The 24,940-nt window shown below is 47.9% G+C and overlaps 1 protein-coding gene across 5 annotated transcripts; it reads right to left on the bottom strand.

Annotated features, from left to right (window-relative positions):
• Positions 1-9,654: 9,654 nt before the first annotated feature.
• On the bottom strand, positions 9,655-20,202 carry RTN4RL2 (reticulon 4 receptor like 2). Of its 5 annotated transcripts, none has more exons than XM_061613030.1 (3): positions 19,952-20,202; positions 11,636-12,111; positions 9,655-10,716 (listed from the first exon to the last, which is right to left on the bottom strand). In XM_061613030.1, exons 2-3 carry the CDS (start codon positions 12,059-12,061, stop codon positions 9,925-9,927), a joined length of 1,218 nt encoding a protein of 405 aa, XP_061469014.1. In that variant the 5' UTR covers positions 12,062-12,111; positions 19,952-20,202; the 3' UTR covers positions 9,655-9,924. The 5 variants fall into 5 exon arrangements, with proteins under 5 accessions (XP_061469014.1, XP_061469017.1, XP_061469016.1 ...); XM_061613033.1 differs by having other exon boundaries at positions 20,076-20,202; XM_061613032.1 differs by lacking the exon at positions 19,952-20,202 and adding an exon at positions 19,831-19,889.
• Positions 20,203-24,940: the final 4,738 nt, after the last annotated feature.

Below are 24,940 nucleotides of genomic sequence, written 5' to 3'. Positions count from 1 at the left end.
AAACCCTGGACAGCCATTGCCATTCAGTGTAGACAAGACTGAGCTAGATGGACCAATGTGTCTCACTCAGGATAAGGCAGCTTCATATGCTCCTATGTCCCACTCACAGATGAAAGCCCACTGAGGACATGGCACCCAAGTGACCCCCCCCCCAAAAGCTGGAGCTGGTGCCAACCATATGCATTTTTTCTTTATGCTTAAATAGCAATAGTTATTTGTTAACTAATAGGCAAAAACCCCACCCCTTATGGTTTAAGAAAGTACCTATAGGCAACAGATATTTCTATCAAACTTTAAAAAGCAGGGAAACTTGGCAGCTATTGTCAATGCACCAGGAGAGCAGGAGACCTGACCTCCTGTCTGAGACATTGTACTGCCTTACAAATTTGTAAAAATGCAAACACAATTTGGGTTGGTCTTTCACAGTCCAATCCACTTCCTGTGTTGCTTGGAAGAATTGGTAACATGTGCCTCTGAGCATATGGTGAGTGGTGACAACAGCAGTCAGCCCAAATAACAGATAATCATAACTTATTGCATTCAATGGAATTTACTCCTGTGCAGTCATGCTTAGGATATTTGAAACTATGGGACGGGGCAGAAAGGGTATGGGTAGGGAGGAAGGTGGAGGGGAGAGGGGTTAGGGGTAGGGAGAGGAGAAGATTTGGGTGGGCACTGGGCAGAAGGAAAGTCCTTTCCTTTCCAAAAGGAAAACATTGTTAAGAGTATCATTATTTTTCAGGGGTTTCCCCACCTTTTTATTCTACAGCAAACACATGTAGTCTCCCACCCAAATTTAAACCAAAGCTGACCCTGGCCACATCCACACCAGACATTTATTCCACTTTAAACAGTCATGGTTTCCCCCAAAGAATCCTGGAAAGCACCAATTCCCAGAATTCTCTGGGAAGAGGGGCTGACTGTTACCACTCTGGTCACTGGAGCTCTGTCAGGGGAATAGGAGTCTCTGATTAGCCAAGCCAAACAGTCATTAGTCTGGTTTTTAGAACACTGACAGTTGGTTCTTACTGAGCATGCCTGTGTTTATCATTGACTCTAATGTTAATTTTCTTAAATTAAAAAAGTGCACGGCTAGTTAACTTTTACACTGCAAAATATGAAGGTCAGAGTATGGGGCAAGGTCAGTAATAGTATTATACAGGTACTCTGTGAATGTGGCTAATTTTTAATTAATTTCAACAAATTATGAGACCCCTGACAGAAAAGAAATCCAACAGGGGTCTGGATTTTTTTTACTCTTGTTTTGGATTTTAAACTGACGATTCTCTGAGTGTTTTGTGTATCACCATGAAAACTTAGAGGGCTGTTAAGTAAGCGTTACTGAGTTCGGGACTGTAAATTTTGTAAGATTTTGTTTTGACATGAGCTTATGGGAAGCTGCAGAATGGCATGGAGGATATTTTCAGATTAACATGGTGGAATGCAAACAATCCATGATGGCTATAGCATACAGCCATTCATGTCTGTAAATAATAACTAAATAGGCAAATGTGCAGGGCATGCACGCCAAAGTGCAAATCCCTCTGCTTAAAACAATATTTACTGTTTGTCCTGTAATGATCATATTGCTCTTGTTATCCTGAGATATAAATATGTAACCACAAACACTTTAAAAATAGGATTATATATATTTTTGCAACTGAATCTGTAATATATCCAAGAGTGGATTTCTAAATCTGGCTAAAAATCTTGCCCTTCCTGCCATAGTCTGCCATCCCTCTCCAAATCTGAAATGGGTTCCATGCTTGGGAGAAGGAGGAGGAGAGGACAGCAAAGCCATGTCCATCTTACTTGTGCCATGTTAAGTAAGGCCAGTCTTTGTAACCATTACAAGTGGTTGAAAACCATCCCTTTTCACTTATGATGCACTTTACATATGTACTGGATAGTTGTTAATTTGACAGCAAGTCCCTACCCCACCCAGAGAGTATATTTATGTTTGCAGCGTCTCCTGCAGCAGTTTCCCAGGGGCCAAACTCTGAGAAAGAGGACAATTTAGATTAATTGTTTCTGCTGAACCCTCTACTACACCAAAAGGGCCAACCAAAGACATTTTACTGCTTGTGGCAAAGGGCAAAATGAGGTTTTCCCCATTCTATTATTCCTATTTTTATTATATTATTAATTTATATACTGCTTAATTGGCAAGATGGCTTCGAAGCTGACATGGCCTTCTGATTACTGGAAAGTAGAGTTGCCCCCTCAGAATGCAGATACCACGAGGGGGAAAGGTTTTCCCTGCTAGAAAGCAGTTTAAGGCACAAGTGCTTTGCTAGAAAAAGAGTTTCCAACCCAATCAGAGAGACAACGTGAAGAGGGGTCTTTCACATGCGTTTCATTTTTGATTGTTTTCTGTAGCCTCAAATGCCACTTAAACACGGCAGCCTTTGAAATGCATCCTTGACTTGTCACCAAAGTGGTGATTTGTTTGGTTTGACAAACCACAATAGTACTCTGCAAGAGAATGTAGTTCCCTGCTAAAAGAGTAATTTATTTCCGTTTGCTTTCTTTATCAAGCAAGTGACATATACTATACGGAACTTGGAACTGCAAGCAGGCCATACAGTTGACCTCTGTAATTTGCACCATTTCGTTTCCTTTGAGACTGTCACCTTGCTATAATCAAATGCCACTCAACACCAAAGAAAGCCTTCTCTGAGCCACACCTTACACAAAGCCCTTTTCCATATGCAGCTGAACCCAGATCCTTATACAAATGCATTAACTCTCCACCTCACAGATTCCAGGAGTAAGCATGGGTTCAAATTAAGTTCTACCCCATGGCCTGTGCTCTAAGAAACCCACTATCGTGCTTTGTCAAACAAAACAGAAAGTTTAATTTTCTGCCTCCAAAGCACTATGCAGTGAACAATGATGCAGGGAATAAGAGAAAAGGCTTTCACTTCTAGTTTACTGGTTCAAACCCAGAAAAGGAAAACAGAATAGCTAGATCAATATGTTTTCACCACTTATGCGACACCATTAGTGTTGAAGCAGTTTGCAATTTAGGATGTTTCTTTGCAGGCTGATCCTCTGCACATTTACTCAGAAGCAAGTTCCACCAAGTTAAATGGGGCTTACCCTTTAGGACAGTGCTGCTTAATCTTGTTTGGGTCACAGCCCCCTTGGAGAATCTGATGAAAGTTATGGACCCCCATATATAAATTTTAAAAATCTATTTTATTGCGTTGGAAACTGATTTTTTGCACAGTTCACAGACCTCCCGAAGCCCATCCATGGACCCCAGGGTTAAGATCCCGGTCTGGAGGGCCAAATGTGGCCTTTCAGGTTTCTCTATCCAGCCCTTGAGACTCCTCCTAGGCCACATCCCTTCTCCTGCCTCTGACCTCGACTGCTTTTGCCTGGCTGGAACATGTCCTTGAACAGCGAACATGCCTCTTGCTTCCTAGGATGGAGAGAGATGCACGAGTAGAAACCTCTGGCTTTTGTGTGCCTGGAACGTAGCTGACTGTCCACACGGCACTCCACCCATGTTGGCCTCTAGTCCCATCCTCCACTGGCATGTGGCCCCTGAAAGGTTTCTCACAAGGTAATGTGGCCCTTGGGCTGAACGTTTCCCCCACCCTTGCTCTATAGCCATAACCATTCCTGAATGTGGCGCTGGTGGCTATTAATGCTAGCCACACCTACCATTAACAGGCCCCCTTGGCAAAGACTTACATTGGTCTAGCTCAGTTGAGTTTGGAAAGGAACATAATATCTTTATGACCAGAACACCTGGCTGCACTTAATGTCTTAGAATGCCAGGGCTTGCTCAAGCAAAGCTCTCTCCAGGATGGCACTTCTCCATCTGTAGCACAGAGGTCCTTTGTATGCCGCTCTTGATTGATCCAGGACATTTAGTGAGCCTTTAACACACATACCCCCAGGACTGCTCAGAAATAACTCACTCCAGGGATGTTGGCATTGCAAATTCCTTACCACATCCCCCAGAAGGGCAGAGTTAAGGTGATGAATGCATAAGATGGGACATTACCACTGACTGATTCAACCTGCCCTTGTGGGAAAAGGACAAAACAGCCTCTTCACCACTTTGAACAATGGGAAGAAAGAAATGGTGTTTGGAGCTGCAATCTACATTTCATCAGGGCTTCATTTAGAAAATGAGAAATGTCAATAGTTTTAACTCCTTCCTTTATTTACATAGTGCTGGAGGGGAGGGGGGAAAGGAAGGTCTCATTGCGCTCTATAAAGCCTGAAAACTATCATTAGTAAATAATGGATTGAGAGAGAGAGAGAGAGAGACTAGTTAATTCACAGAATAGGACACTTGTTAAACTGGCCACACAGAGTGCGCAACCTCGTATTCCAGGCTTTTCCATTTCTCTTCCATCAACTGCAAGCACACACTGCAGAATGGACAGATCACTTCCGAATTTCCCTCTCCATGTGCTACCCTTCAAAATGTTTGGAAATGGTTCCTGTTGCAGAAGGGACAAGAGCACAGGCAGTGTCGTGCATACTATGCATACACACAAAATGCAAGGCAATACAAGCTTCAGTTTGAACCACTTGTTCAGAATAAGCAGATCTGAAGAATGGCTGCCTTTGCATCATTTATTCTTTTCCAGCTAGGAACAGAGCAAGCTGCCTTATACAGAGACTGATCTAGCTTGGTCTACCTAGCTCAGTTTCGTCTGCACTGACTGGCAGCAGCCCTTCAGAGTGGCAGACTGAGACCTCTCCCATCACGACCAATTGGTAGGCAATGAACCCAAAATCTCCTGCACGCAAAGCGGCTGCTCTACCACTGAGCTACAGCCGCTCCCCTGCAGCCCTAGCCAATGCAGAGGGTCAGAGCACTCTAACTCGATCCCCTCCCCTCCCCAGCCTTGCCCCAACTCCTTGTGGAGGTTCAAAGGTTGCACCAAGCACCATTTGCCTTAGAAGAAAGCTGAGCACCCCAGGATCTTAAAATCCCACCCTTGTGCAACCTAGTGGACAGACTGCACACACAGGGCCCTGGCCACAGGATCCAGTCCACTGACTGTGGGGGCCGAGGTGTGGCTAAGCAGGGAACGAGGCCGTGTTGCACAAATGCCCCTCTGGTTTGTGAGTCTACGTGAGCCCTAATGCAGCTAGGTAGACAAGGGGTGGGATTAACTCCTTATACCAAAGTGTTTGCAGGGAGTTGCTACCAGGGAACCTCCAGGTGTTGTCAGGCTTTACCTCCCATTAGCCCCAGCCAGCATGGCCAACGTGTAGATTTTGGGGTGGGGTTGGAACGCAACATCCTCTAGATGGCCACAGATTTCCCCCATTGGTGTCCTATGTGGGGCACTGCACCCCAATGGCAACCAAACAGGGGCACAGGAATCATTACTGTAGTAACTGCATTCTATTTGTGACTCGACCCAGCACAACAGATTTTTATCATTCATCCTAAAGTCTGAAAATGCCTAGCTCGGAGGCAAATGACACTGAAATACTAGCGACCAGAACAAATGGGCCACACAGAGGTCTGTGGCTGCAGTTACTAATGAGAGCAAGTGCAGCACATCTTGTTGCATGAAGAGAGGCCAGAGCTGATGGCAGTTCTTTGAAAGAGCCAAGCCCCTTTTTGGAATGAAGCATACGAAGAGTTTCCACAGCACTTCAACATGCACGCAGCAAGACAGATACTAGGTTCGGGGGGGGGGTTGGTGGGTGGAGAAGATTAGGCAGGGGACTCACTGCTGCTACAACAGCAGCTCACCCCACATCATCTTCTGCCTGGACAGGATACCCTGCCTCCACAATCTGTGGATGCATACCTGTGTTGAAGAGAAGGGTGGGCTGGAGGTATGAGACCGTGTGTAATTTGTGAATATTTCACACTGCGATGTATCTCTCTGTGTGTGTGTCTTCCTGAGCCTTCATTCTCACATCCCTCTCTCTCCCCCTGCTGCTCTGAAATAGCATCTGGGATAAGGGGTCATGAATATTTCACAAGGATAATTACCTGACCTGGAAAGACTGAGCCCGCTGGAGTCTCGCTGGCAGATTTAATGGCACTTTCCTCCCGTTTCACAGCTCAGCATGGCCCTCACTGCAGCTTTGGCCTTTGCCTGCCCCCCTGCCAATTAACCCTAACTTCATACTCGTTCACTCCCTGCCTACCCCTTTACAATAACACCATATAGCTGCTTCCCTTGATCAGCCAGCCTCATAAATGTGCACCCCTGTCCTGGCCTACAGTTCTCCACACCTTCCGGCTCCTAAAATCCTTTTTGATGTACCAATCTATTTAACTCTTCCTGCCTCAGCCAACAAACACACGTGTACATGTATGCTCACACCACACTTGTACTCTCACATCTGACTCTGGCTACGAACAGGCTTCCATATGCTAAAAATAACCCACTCTTCCAACTCTAACATCCTGTCTCTCCCTTATGTGAAGTTATATTAAGAAAGCTGCTGCCCTTAGACTATAATACATACTCTTCTTGCTGTTTCAACTCCAGCTGTGCCAACCCCGCCCTTCTTTCTACATATGAAAGAGAGCCTCTCTAGCACCATCTCTCTCTATCACAATTTGCAGTACCCCAGGGCAATATTAAGCACTATAAGCCAGGAATTCTGGTGCCAGCCACCAGACCGATACCCTCCCTTAACACATACCCTAGGGTTCTATCGAATTTTTATTTTAGGAAGGTTGGGATCTCTCCTATCTTTACAAAACATACTTGCAGTCCATTTTGAAAACAAAAAAAATAAAAAAAGCAGACAAAGCAAAGGACTGCAGAGAGCTGAATAGTTTCAAGATTCAGCAAGCTTTCCAGTTGCCAAACATTATAGGGGAAGGGGGAGAAGATATATATTTAGCATATCAGGCTGCCAAAGGAGGACACGTCTGGCAAATAATCGAAAGAATTAAACATGTCCTGTCCTTAAAAAAAAGTCTGCATTAGGAATAGCATGCTGAACATTCTTAATTTAACATGCCATTTTAAAAGGACAATTTTTGATCCACTTCCAATTATTAGTGACAAGCCTCTCTCTTTAGAATGAGAATAGTAAATCGGTATAAATATTTGAATATGAAACACAGACCAGAACTGTGCAGAACAGGAAAACAAGGGCTCAGGAGGAGCAGGGGAATACAGGCACCCTGAACATTGCATGCCCAGTCTAGGACTGGGAGGACTCCTTCCTTCAATCCAACAGAAGGCCATCTTTCTTCTGGACAGGCTGGAAAGAATTCTTTGGATGATCTGAAAAGGAACCATTCTTTCCCACCAAAATCTCTGACCCTTTCATACACCCATGGAAAAGCCTTGTGGCAAGGAACCTGTAGCTCTCTAGATGTTGTTAGACATTCCTAACCATTGGCAGAGGCTGATGGGAGTTGGAGACCAACAATATCTGGAGGACCACAGGTTTCCCAGCCCTGCCTTACGATGACCTTTCCTCTTTACATTCCTCTCTCCCTCCCAATTGTCAATATGGTCTGTAGAAACAATTTTCTGATGGGAGGCAGCTGTGGTTGTTGCTTTTGCTGCTAAACAGACTAAGGGTCATTGTAACACCTCAAAGTCTAACACATTTATTACAGCATAAGAATGTAAGTACCACCTGCTGGATCAGGCAAGTGGCCTATCTAGTCCAGCATCCTGTTCTCACAGTGGCCAGTTGGATGCCTATGGGAAGCCTGCAAGCAGGACCTAAGCACCAGAGCACTCTCCCCTCCTGCAGTTTCTAGCAACCGGTTTTCAGAAGCATACCATCTCTGACAGTGGTGATGGAACATAGACATCAGGGTTAGTAGCCACCGACAGCCTCATCCTCCATGAATTTGTCTAATCCTCCTTTTAAAGCCATCCAAGCTGATGGCTTTCACTGTTTCTTATGGGAGCATAAGCTTTCATGGAATAGATATGGTATTATCTGATATCATAATAAATGTGTTTGATTTTAAGATGCTACAAGACTTTTGCTTTGCTGCTCCTGCTATGTTCCAACCAGATTTTATATGGCTCTTGCCCCTTTTTGACACAAAAGTCTTGGGCTACTCATGCTAGGTGCTCATCAACAACAATTCTATGACCACCCTGTTTTCTCCACAGCTACTGTGAGACCAGCTAGGGTACAACAGGAGCAGGGCATGGTTTTATGTCTTTTTTCTTAATCCCTCCAACAGCCTCCATCACAAGGAGTTGTGAGGATAAGCCACTAATGGCATCTCTCCAGTGAGGGCTTCAAGTAACATTTGGTTGATGGAAAAGGGCAGGTTAGAAAGTGTAGCTACAGCTTTAGAGTTAAGGTATTTTAATTGTTGCCCAATTTTACTATGTAAGCCACTTTGAGAACTTTTTGCTGAAAAGCAGTATATAAATAAATTATTCAGCAGGTGAAGACTGAAGCAGAGGCCAATCAGACGTAACTAAGCCTGTAAAAAACCTATGGAAAAGTGGATTTGGAAGGGGCCTGGTTCTGAAATGCCACATCCTGTTCGCTTGAGGCCACTTCATCCACTATGTCATTCTACGGGTACACTTTTACAAGGTAAACATGTGATTGTGATAAAATGTTTGTATGACAAAAGGCACAATTGGGAAGCCAGACTCAGCTGTGTTTCTTTGTCAAGTGTACACTCTCCCAGGTTACACCGCAGCAAACATAGGTCACAGCTTCAATACCAGTGAAGACCAGTTGGAGCAATGGGATTTTGAATAAGCCAAAAACCATGAATGAGTTAAACTCAATCTCTTTCAACAACCAAATGGTAGCCAAATGGGTTAGGAGCTACTCCAACGAGTATCCATACAAGAACGTTTGGTGAGGAATGAGTAACCGCTGACAGGAGAATAAGCTGCTCATCTCAAGTGGATTCCAGTCTGCCAACTGTTACAGACTTAAGCAGCTTACACCTCATAATGGTTCTCTCTGTGTATTACATTACTAATTTCCTTGAGTGACTGAGTCCACCAGACCATACTAAAATAGTTTAATAGTTCTCCAACCAACCATTTTTTGGCCTTTTTTGAGAAAAAAGGGGGGAGGGGAAGACATGGAGGCACCAGAGGAAGGACACAACCACAGAAATGAAGATTGGCTGTAATGACCGAGGGCCAATTCACACGATCGTGTTTATCATGATATAACTGCAACTGCTGCCCCAAGACTTGGATGTATGGAACAGGCCACAGAGTCAGCTGCATCGTCATGTAGACACTGTCCCTGCCAAGGAAGACTAGCTTACCTGGTGAAACTTCTCACTTAGAAATATCACCTGAACCGATTATGTGAGTTGGTCACTTGGTGTTTCAATAAAAAGAAAGAGAAAGAAAACATAAACCAGATACAGGGGAAAAGCTGGGAGGGCCCATGATCACTGCAGCCTTCTCCAGCTCAGGAAGAGGACAGCATTTCTTTTCTTTTCTTTTCTTTTTAGTTGAAGGATCCCATCCTACTGGATAAAGTGGGCACTTGTGTGCATGGGAGGATATTGCAGAAAGAACTGAAGCTCTGAAAATCAGGTTCTCATCCATTCCACACTTCCTTATCATGCACAGAAGAGATCCTTGCTCTTTCCTGGATATGGAAAACACAGAAGCCCCCATAACAGCCCGAGGAAGCAATAGCATTTAAAGAACACCTTTAGCAGGATAATTATGCAACATCCCAGAATTAAAAAAAAAGGGGTGTTCTTGCCATATATTCATGAATTATAACAGATACCACCCAGAAAGTGGCTCCAGTATTAAGTCTCACAACCAGCCAGGAAAGCAGCAGCAACAGATTTAGTCTCCCTTTGACCCTGTGATGGGGGCAGGGAAAAGGTTAAATCACTTTGGCCTCAGCTAAGTGCTGGGTGGGGATCCATCCTGGCTTGGATCTCCCAGAGTCTCGGTTCTCAAAGGCAGCTTAGCATTCAGCAGAGCAGGCCGCCCTCCATTGTCAAAACCAGGAAGGTCCCCAAAGCATCAGTAGACAGGGAAAAGAAAGCAACAGGAAGCCAACCCTAATACCTCCAGAATTCAGAGAACAACCACCAAGTTCTGGGCATCCCTTTTTCAGCTGTCCCCCTTCTTCATTGCCATAGCCCCCCCAGTAGCCATCCTCTGTTGGTGGGTCATACTTGGGGCTTCGGATGTCATTAGCTGGCACATCCCTGTAGAAGGAGGAAGGATCAGCAGGAGGGGACCCTCCTAGGCCATAGAGGTGATTGGACGAGCCATTGGAATGAGGACGGGGATGAGGGTGAACCACTCCATTTTCCCACTCAGGCCTACAACTCCAGTCAAACCCAACAGGGTGGTGATTGCCTGGAGGGCAGCCTTTAAAGACAGTTTCGTTTAGGTGGCGCATGTCACGCCCCACACGGTCAGGAGGAGAAGTGCATATGACATCCGAGATGGAGACACGGGTGTGCTGAAACCAGGCCCAGAGGGAGCGAGCCCGGCAGTCACAGGCCCACGGGTTGTTGTTGAGTCGCAGGAACTCCAGGGCGGGCAAGTCAGAGATGGTTTCCCCAGAGAGGGTTGTCAGGCTGTTGTTAAACAAGTACAGGATGGTGAGCTTGCCCAGATCACGGAAGGCCCAAGTAGGAATTGCGTGCAGGCGGTTCCTGTGTAGCAACAGACGATCTAATCCAGACAGGCCCCGGAAGACATTCTCGGAGAGCTGCCAAATCTTATTGCCGTGCAGGAAAAGATGGCTAAGGTTAGCCAAGTCCACAAAAAGATCGTCCTGGGAGATTGAAAAATAATAATACGCTATGAAGACACCTCCTGCAAAATAGGTGGCCCAAAAGACCTTCACCTGCACATGGGAGATTACAGCCTAGCTATCAGGACCATACATTTATTGCCCCCAAATCCCTAGCCTTTCCAGATCTCTCCCTCATAGTTATTCAGGATCTACTGCTGGATGAAAACCCAGAGTTTTATTATTGACTCCTACTTCGGCGGATGACTCAAACTACAAGAGAAGAGGCTTGATCCCAGCTCCCCACAACAAACTTTGTCCTCCCCCATTAAGGATGTGGCTTGAAGCCGTGACGTATGATCTGTAAATGCATTTTTGCTGCTGCAGGCCAGGCTGCAGTTTCCCTGCTCTTAAGCCACATGCTCCCAGGACCGGATAGGCATGTGGTTTTTAAGTGAGTCGCTGGCAGGGCACTGAGAACCTGTCTTCAGGGGAGAACCGGCCACACTTGGGCAGGGGGGGGGGAAGAGGGCTGAGCACCACACCAGTTCTTTGATGGTCTTCAGAGCGAGATGGTGGAGGGGCTCCATTTGCCCTCTCAGAAGAGTGAATGCATATCTTAAACCATCTATTTGAAAACAAATGTCAACACCAACACTGCTTCCCCCTCCAATCAACCCACTTTCCTGCTCTGCCAGTGAGGTGATCTTCCATCCTCAGAATACACTGGAAACCCATCATTCTCCTTCTATCCAGAAGCTTCACCGCCAATCATTTTTTCTCTCCCCTCTCCCGCCCAATGTAATAGCTGCAAAATCTTAAGAAAAGGCCCACAAGGTAGAAAGGATTCAATCCAGAGGAGAAAGGGGATCCTACTTCATTGCCCACCTGGGAACCAGCTCTCTCTAGAGGCCAGAGGCAGCGGCAGCCTTGCTAACCCAGAACCAGTCATTTTGCTCACCTGCAGGCAAAGCAGGTTGTTCTCCTGAAGGTAGAGGTACTGGAGGCTGAAGAGATTGCGGAAGATGGTGGTCGGGAGGCTGCTCAGCTGACAGCGGTAAAGGTGCAGCGACTGCAGCCGCTCCAGACCAAGGAAAGTATCTGGGTCAAGAGTGCGCAAATTGCGGTTGTCTCCCAGGTCCAGCCACTCCAAAGCCTGAAGGTGCCGGAAAGTGCCCGGCTGGATAGAGGAGATGTTGTTGGAGTAGAGCCAAAGGGTGACGAGGCTTGGCCCAAACATGCCAGCTCTCAGGGTCCCAATCAGATTGTTCTGCAGGAAGAGGCGCTGAGCGTTGGGTGGCAGGACCCGTGGCACCGAGGAGAAGTTGTTGGCCTGGCAGCTGACTGTGGGTGGAGAAAAGTAGCAGGTGCAAAGCATTGGGCACATGGCGGCTGCCAAGGGAAAGGCCAACAGGAGCAGGAATGCGGGAGCCAAGCCTAGAAGCAGAGAAGGAACAGGCATTGAGAAGCTTGTCAGCAAACCTCTGTTTATGTGGAATATCCCAGGTGTGGCCACACCTTCCCTGTCCACCACGACATGGGCTGTTTCAAGGCAGCTATTTATTGAAAATATTTATACCCCACCTTTCTTCCTGAAAGCTCAAGGCATCGTCATCATCGTCGTCATCATCCCACCCTTGCTCTAACCACTGCAGTGGCTCTCTTTAGTACTCTCCTCTAAACACATTCCACCCTGATATTAAAAAAGCTCAGTTGTCAGGCTTTCAATTAAAAACATGATTTTAAAAGATCAAGAATGTTGTCATTGTATTATTGATAGGTTACCTTTTTTAAAAAAGTCCATCGCTAGTTATTTTTTCCAGCTCTTTTAACTTTGTTCTTCAATTTACTAGCTCTCACTTTTATTTAGAAAAGAAAAGAGAAGAGAAGAAAGCCAAAATCCTCCCACTTTTCAAGAGCTGGGATGCGGAAAGAAACATCCCGAACTGTGAGACTCACAACAAAGTCACTGGAGTTGGCAACCCTGCAAGGCATAATCCCACGTGAGGAGGCATGCATGTGCGTGCACTTCCCTAGGCAAGCGAGCAGAAGTTTTCACCATGCGCATGATGCACACAGAACATCTCACGTGAGCAGGCACACACCCCATATGCAAGCCTGCCTGGTTCCCAACCTCTGTATGTATGTGTGTAGGTGGTGTGACGTGGTAAACGAGTAACACAAGCTGCTGATGCCGTTTCAGTAGTTCACACCACCTCCACTCGGGCCCTACGCTGCCTTCCCACTCTCTCCAGCCTCCATTCTGCTCATGACAAGCACCACACAAACACAGAAGAGTCCTTCAAGCAGCCACGCCAGCACCCAGAATGCCTGGGCACAGTGCCATTCCCACCAGCGTCATCATAACCCCCCAGAGCAAGAACGTGACAGTCCCCATGTTACTCCTTCAGTAAGAGACACACAACCCCCCCACCCCTAATTTATAGTTTTGATACATTCACTGTTTTGGGTTTCACATGAAGTGCAGTGGGAAAGGGTTCCTTTCGGCTAGGCAGGTCATGGGCACTCAAGGGGAAAAATCCTTTCCAATTTTTTCAGCCCTTCTCTACATTCCTCCTCAGGAAATATTCCCTCTCAGATTGGGTGCCAGGACCCTCCCTTTTCTGTCAATTGCATCTGATTGAGATGGGAGATAGACAGGGAGAGGGAACACTGTGTGAGTTTCCCTCCACAGGTCAGCAGCCTCCCAAGTGGGGCACTTCAGACGGACTCCCACCTCCCGCCCCTCCTTTTACCATAAGATTATGAGCTGAAGTCTTGCACTGACCCAGTTTAACAGGGCAGGCATGCAAGAGGGTGAGCCAGGCCAAATGACCACTAGGACAAGAGGGAATTGTGACCGCTGCTAACAGCCACCAAGGTGAGATATTGCTCCCCCAAATCTACCACAGCGTCTGTTTATTTTTCTCATTTTTTGAAATCCAGATTGTACTGAGTTTTGTAATATTGCATCAAACAAGTCGCATAAACAAATCTTCCCCCAAAATGTCATGTATAGCATGTCAAGGGAGGGTACTTTTGACTAATTGGCAGTTTTGTGACAATAACAGACACAACTTAGACAGGATAGAGTATGGGTTGTAAATCAAGGTGGGGGGAAGTAAACAGATCACCACTAAAATACTTGTCATTTTATAGATCTGAGACCCTCACAAGCATGGGTGTGTATTCCATAACCAAAGATATATGCAAGGGGGAGTTCTGTTTGCAGGATTCATTTCCACCCCCAGAAGCAGGGGAGGAAATTTGGTCTGACCTCCCTCCTGCTGTAACAGCTACCTTACTCCCCAAATCCTGGATGGGGTGGAAGGAAGCCTATGTTCCTTACAGCCATCCACAACAGCCATTTCCTCCAATAATGGCAGACCGGTTTTCCCTCAAGGGAGAATAGGGGAAAAGCCTCTATCTTGCACGGAGGGGAGGGGGAGGGGAGGAGAGAGGGAGCTGCAGCTGCTACTAATGTTGACTGCCTCTGTCTCTGGACTCTTCTCTCTGGTCCGGTGGAACGGCTGTAACCCAAGGAGTCTCATCCATAATTCAGGCCTGTGGCTTTTCGCTGCAGCTTGGGCAGAGAAAAAGCGGAGGGGAAGGGAATGGAAGCTTCTCATCTCTCCCCATAAAAGCCCTCTGGCCTCTCTGCCTCCTCTTAGGGGGAAGGGAAGCTCACAGGCAAGTTCTAGGCATGCTGCCCTCCCCATGCCCCACCCCAACCAACTGGTACAGAGTCACACACAGACTTCCCATGGGGCTACTGGAGGCTTTCATATCAAATTCCTTCTCAGTCCTATTATACCCACCCAGAGTCACTTTTCCAGTCCTCTCTCCACCCTGATCCCTGCCCACCCCAGTTCTTGTTGTCATAAAGGGGGAAGAAATACTTTGCTGGATTCCCCCCGCCCTTCCAGCAAATGCAAGATGCTCATTCATAATTTTCAAGGTGAAAAGGCTCTAGCTGAACAACTAGACCCCAAATGCATTTGGATTAGACTGAAAAGCTATTTTACTACCCTTCTTCCCAAGATGGGATGGAAGGATCCTCCTCTTTTCAGCTCTAAAAATAAAAGATCGTGTGTTCTGTAATCTCCACCCAAGCCCAGACCAGCCTCTCCATCTGTAAGACATCCCCCTCTCCATACTCCATACAGTATGGAGATTTAAAGCCCTTGATCCTTCCCTTGGAAGAAAACTCTGCCGAACATTCATTAACCTTGTGAGATAATTCTAGCCTGTACTCCTAATAGCACAAGCCCCTCCATGTGCCCCAGCTTTTAACCACACTGTTATGATGGATTACCACTCTCTTGGGATGGTGCAGGAACAACTCACCCCATGATGGAAAAAAGAGAGGGAGGGAGGGGGCACACGCTGCAGAAGCCCAAGGCAGAAGCGATACCTTTGGCAGAGGGAGCTATAAGCAGTTCCCGTCTCCTGGCATTCAGCAAGCAGGGTATGCACACCAGCTTATGAGTGTCTTTCCTTCAGTTATATGGAGCACAAAGAGGAAGATAGTGGGAGGGACATCCTGACAGACAGACCTGACTGCCAGGCTAGTTGAAAGGAAAGAGGAGTTATAGAGGAGAGGAGGTGCTTCTCCCACTGGGCACCTTGAGGGCAAGAGAACCCTACATTTGATTGTATATGAGTGACTGAGTCAGTCATTATCTCCCAGCCTAACCTACTTTACAGGGCTGTTGTGAGGATAAGAGAGAGGGAAAACCAGTTATATCCCACCTTTCCTCCAGGGGCTCATTGGAGGATATAACTGGTAACAATTCATCATAATTAAAAAATTGAATTCTGATCTAGGACCATGGTCTCTACAAGGCAGGAAGAACTGAGAGGTGGGATGGGGGGGAAGAATCAGTAAAGATGCCACCCATCACCACATCAAGACTAAGAGTATGGCTTGACCGGTGCAGTGGAGCCAAGCTAGACAGGGTCCATTTGTAACTCAAGGGGTATGAGTGAAACCAACCCCCAGCAGATGTGCTTGCTACCCCAGGAGGAAGAAGATGAAATAAGACAGTCTTCTTGAGGGCCACTCTTTCCTCCCTGTCCTGACCTCCATCTCTCAACAGTTCCAGCTCACCAGGAACTGCACTCTCAAATGGGGAGGAACAACGGAAAACACATTCTACCACTTCGCCTTTGAGCAGAGCCATGTCTTCTAAATATCAGGGCACATATTGACTGGCATACTGCAAGGGACAGAGAGTATCGCAGCCTCTTCCTCTCTCGATGCAATAGCTACCCTGGTGGTGCAAAAGAGGTCTACCTGCTTCTTTAGTTGCCAGCTATCTGTTTTGCCTTCCTCTGCTAGAAGAGAGCAGTGGTTTTTACAAAGTTTTTGTCCTGAAAGTGTTGACTATAGTTAAAGGATCTCAATTTTTTTTATTATTATGAACTTAATAGTCTTTTGAAGGAATTACTCAAGTAACGTGTGCAAAGTGTTTTCGCCTTAAAAATGTTAACTATGTTTAAACAGCCTCAGTCTTTTGGGGTTAACTAAATACTAGCCCCTTGCTTTGTTACCATCTTTCATAGCCTTTTGAGCACCATCATGTCCCCAGCACCCTCTCTCCTATTCTTCAGAGATCTTTTAAATGTGTTTTGTGTAAGATCAGGATGCAACATGCACCAACAGCAGTATTGTTGGCGATGCATCAATCAAGAGTTTCTTCCACCCGAACACACTAGAAACCTCTTCTACAATGGAGCAATAACTCTCTTGCTGCTGCAGTTGTATTCCTTATTGTAATTCTGACAACAAAGATCAGCATCTGGAAGCTGCTGGGCCAAATCCAGGCCCCAGAGGGGTGTTCTCTAATGTGCCAGTTACCAATCTACAGTATTTGCAAAAGAATGATGCAGAGGGAGTGGCAACAGGCCACTTTAGGAAGAGGAAGTCAAGGATTTGGCCCTTCACTATTATTCCATTTTCAAAGGGAACCCTCCCCCCTTTCTTCCCAGGAGGCTTAACTGCTGACCAGGGCTTTACAGATCTGTTTTATGGAGTTCTGTTTTCATGATTGTCTAGTCCTCCACAGTTCTTGGTGCCCTGGTCAGGCACAGGAGTGAAATGGGGAATGGGAGTTCAGCCTAGTTATTGTTGTTGAGGTGTGTCTCACTATTTCATCTTTTACTTATATTTTCTGTATTTCATCTTTTATTTGTGTTAGGAAAACATAACAGAAATATTTACAAAATTAACTTTAAACTAAAATTAAAAAATAAACTGAAACAAAAGATTTGTATCAAGGCCATATTCACCATACATTTATTTCACTTTAAACAGTCATGGCTCCCCCCCCCCAAGAATCCAGGGAAGTGTAGTTTGCGAAGGGTGCTAAGAGCTGTTAGGAGATCTCTATTCCCCTCATAGGGCTACAGTTTCAGAGTTGTTTAGCACTCAGTCCCGCTTCTCACAGAATTCTGAGAATTGTAACTCTATGAGGAGAATAGAGGCCTCCTAACAGCTCTTAGCACCCTTCACAAACTACATTTCATAGGATTCTTTGGGGGAAGCCATGACTGTTTAAAGTGAAAAAGTGTATGGTGTGAATGTGGCCATAGTAATTCAAAGATCTGTGTGTACTATCCACACACGCACATTAAAGTCTATTAAATAGACTCTGGCAGACTCCAGAATGGCTGAGATTTTTTTCATTGCATGGCTTGCCTGGGTGCTTAATGCTGTATGATTGTCCACCAGGAGTCACAACATGACATTATATATGGGGGCTTACTTTCTTCCTGAGTTAGTGTCACCCATGGTCACATATATACTTGTAGTTGCCAGTATGGCTGGTCTATGTATGCATGTTCCAGTGTTTACAGAATCCTGCGGCGCCACAGACGACTTGCAAGGTTCATCCAGAAAAAGATCCATCCAAGGAGCTGGGATGCTTGCATGCTTCAACACCAACTGTGGCAGGAAGCACTACTTAAAATGCTATTTGGGACCAAGGCAGACAACACACAAGCCTTAAAGTTGGGGAACCTTGATGGGTGCTGAAAACAGAAATGACAACTCAGTTATGTGTAGGCTGGGGGTTAAGACAGTGTCCCTGGGAGGGGCCAGAGGTAGCAGGTCTGACGTGGCTGGTGACGCAGATAAAGCTGAAAACAACCCAACTCCTCTTTCGTCCATAATTTAACACCCCCAAAATAAGCAGCTGTCTGTTGTTGCGTAAACCATTGGGGGCCAGGCTATAAATGGCAACAGGCAGAGTAGAGCAGAAAGCCACTGGCATCCCTGCAGCCAGCCAGGCATTGCCACAGCCAGCCAGACTCGCCTTGTGTGAACTTTGACCCTGCTCTCCTGATCCAGTGCCCCCACAGGCCAAGCATCCATCCAGCAGGGCAGCACCCTGGAAATCTGCAGCACCTGCCCATCCTTGACTACTGCCTCATTTACTGGCAGCACACATCCTCCATCCTTTATTAATTCAGCACGGATCATCCCTCCAGAGATGGAGAAGTCTGTAGCAGTGACCCTCACCCCTCCTCGCCCGGCCCTGTTTATCACCTTTACAGCCAACCTCCTATCAATGCCACAGAAAGTGGCACATCCTTCCAACTTCAGGGATACACACTTAAACCTTAGCTGGAGAAGAGAACTGGCTTTGTGGACAGGGAGGGGAAAGGTCTGGAGCCTCATCCAACCCTGCACACAACCCAACCTCCCTGCCTCTGGGCCGCTTTGGAATGGGCACCCCCTGGAAGTCAGAGGTTCCTCTTTGGCTTGTATCTGGTGGGGGTGGGGCGTGCTCATAATGTTTCTGGAGTGATTTTGAGGCAGGCGAATTATACCACTCCTGTCATCTTTCTATACCATTGAGGTGGTTTTCAGAAAGCGTCTGAAGGGTAGCCTTCCTCCTTCATCACATGGCTCGCCTGCAGCGCTTGAGTGCCTCCGATGATTTTGAAGCCACCAGATCGGGGAACAACAGTTACCTCGGAACAATCAAATCCGGTTTAACAGGATTGCCCGAAGATGAGGCCCATTATCTCCAGTCCGCGTGAACACACTAGCGCCTCAGAAGAAGTAGCCGCCTCAAGGTCTCAATGGGGCTAGAATGGGCAGGCTAAGGCTTGTGTGCATTCCCACGAGATCTTTCCCGTGTTGTGAAAGGGGTCAGCTCAAAGGGACAGGAAAAAGGATTAGTTTATTTTCCTTTCCAAACTCAAAGAATCAGCCTGTTCGGACTTCTGCCCGGCGCTGCTTCCCCCTCTCTCCTTGGACAGCCCGTTTACACGCGAGGTACCGCCATCTCCCCGCCCCCCATAAAAAATGCGAGAGCCATTCTTACTCCTCGCCTATCCGCCACAGCAAGACCAAAACACTCGCCCCATTCCAGACATCCCGAAAACGGATCGGAGGAGAGGGGGAAGGCGGTGGTCCTCACTTACCATACAGGGTGGGTCCTAGACGGAGCCGCATGGTGCTAAGGAGGCTCGGTGGAGGAGCGGTAGAAAAAGAAAAAAATAAGAGCGACAGATAGACAAAACCTCAGGAGAAGAAAAGGAACGAAAAAAGGGAAGGGAAGGGAAGGCGGCGAAGGCGGCGGGGGTAGGGTGGGGAGAGGAGGGGGCGCGCAGGCGGCCTCCCAAGTCTTGGCTGAAGAGCGCACCCGCTCCGCGACCCGGGACTCCCTAGCGAGGCTCCTGCGGGACCGAGCGCAAGGCGAGGAGGGGGCGCAGGAGCACCAGCCCTTGCGAGTCTGGCTGCCGCCCGCGGGGGCTCATGGCCCGCTCACCCGCCCCGGGCCGGCCGGCGGGCCACCCTCCGTGGCCCGGCGGCGGCGCTACCCTCCGCTCCGCCGCCGAGAGCTGCCGGACAGAGGCTTCATCCCGGGGGAGCCGCCAGGTACCATCTGCTCCGCTCAGCTTTGCTCCCTGTGCGCCGCCCCGGCACAGCCAGCCAACCAACCACTCCGCAAAAGGTAGGGAAGGCACCCGGGCGGCGGCAGCGGCAGCGGCGCCTTATTCCCCGGGCCAGCTTGGGCTCCGCCCCCTGTTGCCGCTTTAACCCTTTCCGGAGCGGGAGAGTCCTCCGCCCTGCCCACTCCCGCGCAAGCCGCTCTCGTCCTGTAGTGCCCAGCGCTTCCCTCGGTCCCCTTCACGCCCACGTACCTCGCCCCACCCGGCAGGCGTCATCGCGTCTGGACCCTGCGGGGGTTTGAATTCCCTGCCCTTTCACTTAACAGGGGCGGGTCGCCTGTGAAAGAAAAGGAGGGGCGCCATGCGCAGATACCTGATACTCCGGATTAATTAATCCGGATTAAATTCCCCTTTCCACATTCAGCGTCATGATCATTTCGTATTCTCTCGATGAATGCCCCGTCGACTCCCAAAGCGGCGATCCTATGCGCACTTACTTGGGAGAAAGTAAGCCCTATTGAACTTGGTCGGATTTCTGAAGTAAATGAGTGCTTGGGTAAAAAAAGTTTAGGATAAGGAAGACGTGTCAGGAGATTTGCGCATGCGTCCCAGATACACCTGGTGCGCTGCGCACCTTCCCGGGGTCTCCAAACTCATTACGCCTCCTGCGCGCAGGAGGGAAGGTTTAAGAAGTTGAGCCGTAGCCAGAGCCTTCTGAGAGGTGGTTGGGGCCCAGGGCATAAGCCTCCACTGGCCCACGCCGCGAGTTGTTTATAGAAGGAGGGTGCCTCTGAGCATGTGCAGATTTTCCCCCCTTCCCCTGGGGATTAACCTTAACTGGTCTACATCTATGTGGGTTTGGGGACAGAGGCTAAAGGAATTAGAGGGCACGGCTGTCTCTGTAGCGCTTTCCTTTGAACAGAACAGCCGCTGGGAGAAATAAATTTCTCTTTTCATTCCTCTCTATCTTCCGACCGCAGTGTTTGGCTCGTACTTGTCTCGCAGGGAAAAAAAGACAGCACTGTTCTTGATGGCTGAAATCTGATTTCATTACCATTGGAAAGATTTCGAGGTATTTCTCAGCAGCCTGACAGAGAGACCAGGGTGGCTTTTTAGAGGGAGTGGGGGAGGCATCGGAGTACCAGCGTCTGCTCTTCCAAATCGAAGTAGCTAAGGAGCTAAGCGGTGACCTTTTTCAAACGCAGTCTTCTCCAGTTCCCACCACACACACACGCAGAGTGGGGGAGAATCAGGACAGAGGAAAACAGAACTCCATGAAACTGCTACAGATGTGAAATAATTTACACTGAAAGGGCCGGTGACTGAAACAGGACACTTAAGAACGGGGTTGGTTCGTGTAAACGTTGGATCCAGGATCCAGGTGTGGGACATCTGTGGCGTTCCAAATGCTGTTGGACTCCAACTCCCATCACCACCCCGACCATTGGCCATGCTGGCTGGGACTGATGGGAATTGGAGTTCAACAACATCTGGGAAGCCGCAGGATCCTCATCCCTGATTATGGATCCTCCAGAAAATTGCCTGGTTTTGAAGCACAGCAACAGGAAAGGCGATTTTTAAAACATAGATCCACCCACTTGTTTTCTAGCGTGTTGCAAGCTTTCGAATCAAACGAAAGTCTATATGGAACACAGGCATTTGCAGAGCAGTCCTATCGCGTTCAATGGGATTTACTCCCATCATAGGTGTGTTTAGGATTACAGCATCCATTCAATGCTAATTTCTCTACCGCCCTTCAATAGACATTCCCAGGGCGGTTTGCCTAAAAGGCAGGTTAAAGAGCAAAGAAAGGTGCCCTCTGCTAAAACAGACACCAGCTCGACAGCGTTCCCAGATGGAAAAGGCTCGTCAGGATTATTCACCAGCAGAACGCTCGTCATTATGAGTAGCAGGGTGAGAGTGCGGGAGAACTTTTATGTCCTCTGCCGGGTGCCGTGCGTCTCAACGACTCATTTGTTTCTCCTGCGGGATCAGCCAGAGGCGCACGTCGTAACAGGTCACCCGGGGTCAGTGATGGGTGGTGGGCTGGTCTTGCCTCTCTGCCCCCTCCCCCGCCGCCACTGTCCTCGGTGCAGCTCTTGTGCCAACAGGAGTGAACGAATGCCTCTGTGCACTGGTAAAGAAGTGGTGGCTAAAACGGCTCCCTGCCACCACCGGTGGACTATTGAGAATTAAGCTTGCTCCTGTCTGCAGAACCAGTGGTGCCTTTAGGCAGTGGAGGTTGGTCCGTTAGGGTAAATGGGGCACTTCCTCACCAACGTCAGTCTGACCTCAGCCAGCCCTCGCTTGCCTACCTCTTGACTTACAACCAGTCCAGGGGATGGCATCGGCCGTCAGCCTCAGCAGGAAGGAGGAGGAAGGCATAACTATAATACGTTATCTCCACCTATCATTTCATGTGGCTCCACCTACTGTTGGCCTCCCTGCCTTCCGCCCTACCACTCTCAATGGGCACCAACCTGTACGGTAAGACTTGGGCAGACTCTAAAGCCCCCAAACGCGGCTTAACACATTTTGAAGTAAGTGAAATATACACAAGTGAAGTATGTATAGGGGCGGAGGGGGCATAAGATCACTATGTCCAGAGTGAAAAAAGTACCTAATTGCACAGCTGCCATGCTAGATTCTGTTTCCTGGTCAAGCAAGATTGTGACAAAACTTGGAAAGCCTACGATGCAGCGCTAACAAGGAGGCGAAAGGCAGTGTGGTGCAGTGGTTAGAATACCGGACTAGGACTAGGTCTGGACTAGGTTCTAATTTCCGCCACTCGGCCATGAATTTCCATCGCGGGATGCTGGGCCCTCAGTCACGGTCTCTTATCCTAAACTACCTCGAGGGATCTTTGTGAGTTTCAGATGGGATGAACCACGGGACAGGATATAATAAATGGGGGGAGGGAGAGAGCAGAAGATGGGACGGGCCTGGCTGGGCTCCCCCAGAGCATGTTTCTTCACCATCGCCCCCTGAGTGGTGGGGAGAGCCTGGAGGACCCGAAAGCCGCCACCCAAGAAAACTGGGTCACTGGCTGAAGCAGCGGGTGGCCAAAACCCAAGACAAGGCTCGGGAAGGAAAGGAGGTGAAGGAGAAGATGGAGCCCGTGCCGAGGATAACCTGGACGAGTCGCCAGCTGGTCGAAGCTCAGCCAGAGACTCCCCTGCCAATAATCGCTGCTCTTCCAGGAAAGAAAGCCGCCGCCGCCGCGGGGCCAGCAAGAGCTCCCCCGCCTCCGCCTCCACAATTTATCGCGCTCTCGCTCTCTTTCGGGCCAGTAGTTCATCCGCCAGTAGCCATGCGAAAGAGGGCACGGCCTGGGATTTTCTCCTCGCGGGACTTCGTCATCCTGGCCAAAAAATTAACAACATAAATAATAAATAAGGATTCGTCTGTCAACGCTCGCTCACGGACCGAAGGGGCTTCAGGGCTGGTGTAGCCGCGGAGTGTCCAGGGCTGCGATCCTATGCGCGCTTTACGTGGGAAGTAAATCCCGCTGGCGTCAGTGGGGCTTCCTTCCAAGTCAACATCAGAGGCGTGTGTGTGTGTGTGAGCGAAGGTTCAAGTCTTCACCCGGTTCAAATCTCAACTTGACCAAGAACTCTCGAATCTCAGGGGTGTACTCGTCCAGGGTCTCAGGGGGTCCTAGGCCCTTTACATTTTTGGGAGCTGAGTCCCAGCAGGGTCACTATGTCTCCAGCATCCTACCAGCCACGAAATGGGAGTGTGTTAGCCACTGAGAAGAGTCTTCTTATATGCTCCATTGTCCTTTCCTGCTGATTGGAGCCAATCAGAGTGAAAGGGGGCGAGTTGGCCACTGAGAAGACTCTTTTCAGTAGCTAAAACTTGCATGCTTATTGGCTCCTAGGGACTTCTGTTGTTGCTGGATAAGGCATTAACAAGGATCTCATTCTCAACCCAGTAGCAAGAAAAGGTGGAGGGGGCGTGACTCTGACTATCACGAAGGGACCCTGCACTTCTAAATTTGCCACTACACTATTGTCTACTCTAGATGGTATCTTAGGTCAGCCTCAGCTGCAGTAGGACGATAATATCCCAACCTCTCAGGATTGGTGTAGGAGAAGATGGGTTGGATCCACACTTATTAGTAATGCTTGGAGTAGACGCATTGAAATTAACAGGGTCTAACGAGTCCCGTTTATTTCACTGGGTCTGTTCTAATCATCACTGAGGTTGCAGTCCTGACCCCACATACCCCCCCGTTGCGTTCAATAGAAATTACCTGTGAGCAGATATGGTTAGGATTGGGTTGTAAATCTGGATCCCACCCAAATTATGTGAAGTGCCTTAAACTACTGGCTTACAGTGGCAAGCATGGAACCAATGTAATGTTATCCGGGTTCAGGCCTCAGGAAAACAGGTTGCTCCATTGTAATGTAAAGAAGTAGGTTTACAATGTGTATGGTAGGACATTCCTCAAGCCCATTCCCGCAATAATTTCTGCATAGATAGGAGTCCGGCCCTAATCACATGTATTTGGCAGTGATTATCCTATCCTTAAGGAACTAATGGTTTAGGATGGCCATCTAATAGTCATGCATCCAATCCAATGCATGTTTAAAGTCCGGAGTAAGTCTCATTAAGACCAATGGGGCTTACTCTGAGGTAAGTATACCAATAAGACTGCATCCCATATCATTAGTAAATTTGATTACCCTCTTGCTGCACAACTGCAAGCATGTGGAGGAATCTATGTGCTCCAGTGTAGCCATCTACAAAGCAGTGGCATGGCTAGCTTGTTTGGTGGCATGTAAACCAACTGGGATTTAAAAATGGAAATATTGCCTTTCTGAAGACAAGGATTTGTGGGTTTGGTCAATTTTGGTTACCAGAAACCTGAGCAAAACTAAAATAAACAAACTAAAAACACCCTCCAGTCAAAATTTTCATAGACTTGAACTTCTGGCAAAAGCTGAACATTTTAGGATTTACAAAAATGCTATCTTGTGACCAAAAATCAACCCACGTTGAACAGCTTTAGTTATTATAACTTGGAACATGCCATTTTTTTTTAATCGAGTGACAGAATGTACACGCAGGATCTTCTTAATCTGCATTAAGGAATGGGGGAAAAAACTCTTGGTGTAAATGATCTCATCGCGCAATGCAGGGGAGTGGGCCGCAATTATCATTTATAGGGAGATGAGCCTCTGATTGGCACGGTTAGGGAGGAGGGGGCAAGTCTGGGGCCAGGGAGGGGGGAATGTGTGTGTATGAGTGTGTGCGTGTTGGGAGGGGGGATACAATTCTACGACCCAGCCAACCAATGTTGATGAAGAGCTCTGGAGAGCGTAGGGAGGGCTGGGGAGGGGCTCTTCAGTACAATCTG

Source organism: Rhineura floridana, chromosome 2 (genome assembly GCF_030035675.1).
Source record: "Rhineura floridana isolate rRhiFlo1 chromosome 2, rRhiFlo1.hap2, whole genome shotgun sequence".
NCBI classification, from domain to species: domain Eukaryota; kingdom Metazoa; phylum Chordata; class Lepidosauria; order Squamata; family Rhineuridae; genus Rhineura; species Rhineura floridana.
Note: the sequence above shows the minus strand (reverse complement) of the source record. Positions and strands in the feature narration are given on the sequence as shown.